The following is a 6,266-nucleotide window of genomic DNA, read 5'->3' on the forward strand; positions in this document are numbered from 1 at the left end:
ATTCTTTTTTCAAGAAAAATGCCGAATGAAGCACAAGCAATGTTTCTTTCTATAGTAAACTCGTTGAAAGATCCCTTAGAAAAAGCTTCGTTTTTTAATTGGCTAAGTGAATATTTGACCAATCAAAATGAAATCAGTTGTAACCATAAAAAGATAGCAAAGAGTGGTGAAGTTCTTCTTTCTTGTATTAAAAGTGCTATCAAGGAAAAGGTTCCTTTTGATGCCATAATGGATAGTGAAAAAATTTTTTTTCCAACAGTTGGAGAAGATTCTCATCTTCATTCCAAAAACAGTATACACGTCGATGCGTTTTTGTACGACGATGATGATGTCGAAGATTTGGTTGAAGAAGGAAAACTTACCAGGTATTTTTGTAAATCGTGTGGATCAGCTGATGTTGACAAAATTACTTTCATTACTCATTCGACATCTAAGGAACGCCTTCAATACATTTTTCTGGATGCACTTCCTTCATTAAAAGGAAAAACTATAATCGACATAGGATCACGATTGGGATCAGTTCTTTACGGCGCTTATGTTTATTCAGAAGCTGAAAGTATTATTGGCATCGAAATGAATTCAGACTTGTGTAAATTGCAGAATGAAATTATTACAAGGTTCAAACTCACTAATCGAATTAAAATTGTAGAAGGTAATATGATTGATAAGAGTGATATCATAAGATCCGCCGATGTTGTTGTTTTAAATAATGTCTTTGAATGGTTTGTTTCTGTAGAAGAACAAAATGAGTTGTGGCGATTTTTGCATAAAACATTACCCAAGGATTGTATAATTGTAGCCACACCTGAATTAGACAAATCATTAGATTTACTTAGCACTGGTATAGTTCTCGATCTTTGGTTAAAAGAAATATTTGTTCCTAAAAGTGATCTCGAGTTTGTTGAACTGAGTTGCATAAAATTTTACTCAGTATTATAATAATACTTTTTTATCAAATTAATGTAAGAAAATAAGCTAGTACACTATTGTTGTTATACCATGATTAATTGTATGATATCGTGTAATTTTGGTCGTTTCAGAATAAATTGCAAAACAAAATGATTAAGTGATACTTAGTGATTTCGCGCGTATATTTAATAAAAATGATAATTTGCAATTTTATTGAAGTAATTTATTTATATATTATATAAAATAAGAAGTTCCATATCATACTAAATGTCGAATTTAAAAACAAGTAAAAAGTATTGAGTAAAAAGATTAAATTTAACACTAATAACACCCTATAAATAAAATTTCGAACAAATTTTAATTGCATTTACTATGTAATTTATTTCATGCACGCAAAAAACCTTTATACTTATTTGAAAGAAGATTTATAATCTATTTAAGTTTAAAATGTTATTTAAATATTGAAAATAAGATGGTCAAAGTAAAGGATCTCGAAAAATTTATGGGAATTTTTTTCCAAAAAAATCGAGAAAAAGGTAAAGCGTTTGTTGCTAAGCTGTTTATGGAATGGAGTTTACCCAGATCAACTGCTTACGATAAAATCGTAAAACTAGAGAATAGATCTCTAAAAAGAAAAGTTGGAAGTGGTCGAATCGCTAAGGTAGCTGCTAAAGAAAATATTCCAAAGATTGTTACATTTTTTGAAAATAAGTCAGGGTGCTCCCAAAAGCAAAAATCAAAGTTGTACCCAAAGATATAAACCCAGCTAACGTTCCGGAAGCAAGACCAATTGAAAACTTTTGGGGTGACTTAAAACGGCTAGTGTACGAGAATAATTGGAGAGCTGAGAATTTAGAAGAGCTTAAAGCAAGAATTAGATATTGTTATTCAAAGATAAATAAAGAAATTTTCCTTACTCAAACAGAAGATCTTTCAAAAAAACTTTATAATATTGCTAAATATGGTATTTGAAATAATTATTTTAATATATTTATAAACTACGTATACTAACATATTAACAGTTGAAATATTAAATAATAAAACTTATTAGTTCTTAAAACATTAAATTTTAAATTTGTCCAAAATTTTATTTATGAGGTGTTTGTTGGAAAAAGTTACGAAAGAAATTGATTTATGTTTTAAAATTATTTGCAACATTTTACAAAACTTTGAATAGTAAACAAGGGTTTACCGACTCAATGAAGGATAAGAAAGTAATATTTAATTAAGCTATTATGGCTTCATTTAAAAAAGTTATTTTGCTGAAAATCCTCAAATTTTCTTGCTTTGAGAAAACCTTCAAAAGACTAAGAAAAGCAAGCAACAAGCATGAGTTTTTCAATTTTAATTCTTTGTATTCCTTTTTATAAATTGTTATATATATATATATATATATATATATATATATATATATATATATATATATATATATATATATAACAATTTATAAAATTTGTTATATATATATATATATATAATATATATATATATATATATATATATATATATATATATATATATATACATATACATATTTCTTTCTGTGCAAACCCTTGGCGCGGTGTAAGCTCACCCGTGAATTAGTATATCGAAACGTAAGAATTATCTTATTCGATTTCGACTTTTTTGAGTTTAAGGTTTATATTTAAAAAATAAAACTTTAGGAGATAGCATTGAACATTTTTTTTATAACTTAAGTTTTTCCCCAACTTTTTTACTGATAACTAAGGTTTAAATAAATTAGAAAAATATAATTATGAGGTAAAGTGCAAGATAATTCTAACGTCGCAATATTTGTGTTCTGTTTGAATCTTCGGTGAAGTGTTAGCTCAGTCACCAACTAGTGTTTGCAACTATATAGTATTTGTAATTTTAATATTCGATATTCTTTTAGGTATGTTTTTTTAAATGCATTTCTTAAAAAAAATATTCTCTTGTTTAATGTTTTAAAGTACTGCTTACAGAAGTAACTTCTTATAAGTCAGGTTCAGGATCTTCACAATCACATGTTCTGTTGTCTTGTAGGATTCGCTTTCCTAGATCAAGGCTGAGGAGAAATAAACTCTGACTTATATTTGCTGATGATTCAACTTTATACTCCGTCTTGACAAAAAGTTTTTTAACGTTTTCTTGAACTATTTTTCACTACCGACCTCTCATGAAAACCATTTATATACAATCAATTGCTAAGTTAGCATCTGCCAAGGTTGCTTCTCATCTTTAGTTCCATCAACCAAAATTCATTCTTGCTTGACTCATCATTCAGCCAAGTCTCATTATTTTACGGTATCTGTCCCTGCAGGCTCTAAAAACTTGACTACAACCTACAACATTTTAAGTCTTCTGTCAATCATTTTCTTGTTCTTTAACTCTATTCTTTGTTTTCTAGTCACTCCCAACTTAAAAGTGGTTGTTTTCAGCCTAGTTGGGAGTGAATCGAAAAATAATTAAAAAACTGTACACCTTGTTGTTTGGGGTTTCATGTTCTGTTTACGGTTGAGTCACGTTCAGGTGATACTAATGCTTTAATTAAAAAATTAAATAATCAATTTTTTTAAACTAAAATATACAACTTTTACAATAATTTGAATCAATTTTTTTTTCCTTGACTACCCAAGTCTTAAAACACAAAACACAAAAAAAGAAAAATACACAGAATACAATGTCTTAAGTTAAGGTAATTGATTTGTTTCAAAACTTTGTAATTAACGGGTGTCAACTAAAAAACGAGACTGGATTTAAAGACATATTTCTTTTTTAAAGTATAAAGTAAAAAAAGAAAAAATGTTTCAGAAAGTACTTTTTATTCTAGTTTTTATCTATATAGTCAGTTATTTTCAATTAAACCATGCCCTCTGATTTTATCAATTAGGTATGATATAGACTGACATAAACTCCGTATGAGCTAAATATCAACTTTATTAAGGCAATATTTGATTCTAGAGCGTAATTTTTCAATAGAATGATATTCTGGTAAGCTTGTTGGGTAAACCGCTTTCTCAACAAATTTCACGTTTTTCTTGCTTAGGTATGTTATTACTGTTTTTGCATAGTGAGATGATGCCAAATCGGGGCATATTCATATGCAGCATTTGAATAATACTTATCAATGTATGGAATACGTCTCTTCTTAATGCATTTGTTTAAGTAGATTTCTTGGTTTACAGCCAGCCCACTAGGCACTAACTAGGGCTGAGAAATACTATTTTCAGAAAAAGCTATTCATAAAAGTAATTTTTTTTGAAACTTCTGTTTTATTTGGTATTTAACTGTATTTTGATAAAGTAGATTTTTGTCCTCTAATATGTTATTATAGGATAAAAAGGCAAATTTTTTATTTTGACGAACCTTTTGGTTTTCTCGTTTAAAAGACGTCTTTTTTATATGCCCGTGCCCAGCTTCATTATTCTAAGTTTACTAAATCTAGTATCTTATATTATAAGTTAGCAAGGCTTTTGGAAAATCTTCAACGAATCTTTAATGTTAGTCGAACATTCCATCTCTAATTCATGGGTTTGATCTTATTAACTTTTCCAAGGGGAAGGCAAAACTACTTGCAAAGAGTTTTTCCTTTAATTCAACTTTTAAATCATAATGGCCATATACTTCATGTTATTCTAGAGAAACTGGTTACTTCATTGTTAGACATCCAAATCACTCAGTCAGTTGCTATAGTGATTTTTTTTTATTCTTTATCTCTGCAAATCTTTTATTTGTCTCTGTATGGAATCCTGTTGTCATATTTGGACTGCTTCTTCTAAAGGTAGCCATTCTCTTTTTGACAAAGTCGAGTTGAACCTGCCTGTCTTATCTATCAAGCTTGAGCCACTGTTCCATCATCATAAGATTGTATCATATCAATTTTTGAATTGACTAAGTACAATGTAAAAAACGAGTTGAGTCACATTATTGTCGAATTATTTCCTTTAAACAATACTTTAATGGATTTTTGAATTATATTCAATGTATTGCACTCAATTATATTGAGTACAATGTATTGTACAATACAATACAATACAATTACAATACATGCTACCAATATTACATTATTGAAAAAACTAATGAAGTACAAATTCAAAAGTATAACTAGCATCTTGCATTCAAGAACAAAATAAAGTTAGAAAAAAATACAATACAATTACTACCCATAGTTTGTATCACCCACAAAGAAGTATTATTTTGGTTTGATTTATGAGCTCACAGAACAGAAACAGTCATGTTTCAGCTGCTTTACGTAACTATTTTTATCGATCATCTAGATATGTATTTTTTTTATCGATCATCTATCTGAGAAGCCGTGGCGCAGTGAAAAAAAGGATCCGTGGTTCAAACCCCATCTCTGAGCAAGTTTTGCAACATCTGTTTCAAAGGAGGCGTTTACTCCCAATTAAATGCTCATTCACGGTGCTCTGTGATAAGACCGTAAGGACTTCTTGAGGCACCTAAAAAAAAAAAGATATAGAAACTAATATGCAAAACTATTGCAAGCCAAGGCATAGTTCCATTCAGAAATGTGATTATATTGTCAGACTGAGAAGTTATAACATTCACCAGAAACATTCACCCCTCTTTTTTTTCCTTTTTCCCAACTTTGATATCAACTCACTTGCTATAAATAACAATTGCTTTTTCTTTTTTTTTACTTAAAGTTTATATTTCACAAACCATAAATTTTTGTATAATTTGTTGGTTTTGTTTGTTTGGTTTTTAATTATTTGTCATTTTATCTACGAGGACTTATTTAAATATATTACTATTACTATTACTCTTTTGTTGGGGGCAAGCCCCCAACAAAAGAGTTAGGGGCAAACAATGTTTTAAATATAATTACAAAGAGGTACATTTATATAAGTAATAAATTACTCAAGCATCAGGCAGTAATATTGAACAACTATAAATTTAAGTAAGGCCTTGTTTTTGTAATTGAGATCAACACCCTTGTTGATAAACCCTTTAAATGTTTGTCAAAAAATATCTTTTTTGTCAATTAAAATATCTTAAACTCAAGACTTTTTCGAAACATTTTAACAGTTGTTTGAATACAGTTTAGTTTTTCTTTAATTAGTTTAAAGTACTTAGATATAATTTCTAATGATAGTAGTACCTTGTCAGTTTCTTCATTTTAAACAATTACATTTTCTGATATTACCTTTAATTACAAAACTTCTTGAGCCCAAAATTTCTCTTCCATTTTAACTTTAGTTTCTTTCTTACTAACTAATATGTTATAAATATTTATGTAAAAATTTATTTACTATCAATTTGGTTTAAGATTTTTTTTTCATACAAATACGCAATAAAAGATAATCACGTTTGCTGATTGGAAAATCTAAAAAATCAATGTTCAATATTTTTTA

General features: G+C 28.3%; 1 protein-coding gene across 1 annotated transcript; it reads left to right on the forward strand.

Moving 5' to 3' along the window:
• The first annotated feature begins 17 nt into the window (after window positions 1-17).
• Window positions 18-1,059, forward strand: LOC100211334 (uncharacterized). Its single transcript, XM_065810519.1, has one exon. The coding sequence runs from the start codon at window positions 19-21 to the stop codon at window positions 937-939; it is 921 nt and encodes a 306-aa protein (XP_065666591.1). The 5' UTR covers window position 18; the 3' UTR covers window positions 940-1,059.
• The last annotated feature ends 5,207 nt before the right edge of the window (window positions 1,060-6,266 follow it).

This window comes from Hydra vulgaris, chromosome 11, assembly GCF_038396675.1.
Source record: "Hydra vulgaris chromosome 11, alternate assembly HydraT2T_AEP".
Taxonomy (NCBI): domain Eukaryota; kingdom Metazoa; phylum Cnidaria; class Hydrozoa; order Anthoathecata; family Hydridae; genus Hydra; species Hydra vulgaris.

What these genes read in the sequence shown, in the direction of transcription:
- LOC100211334 (XM_065810519.1), top strand. Translation starts at nt 19, where the DNA reads ATGCCGAATGAAGCACAAGCAATGTTTCTTTCTATAGTAAACTCGTTG.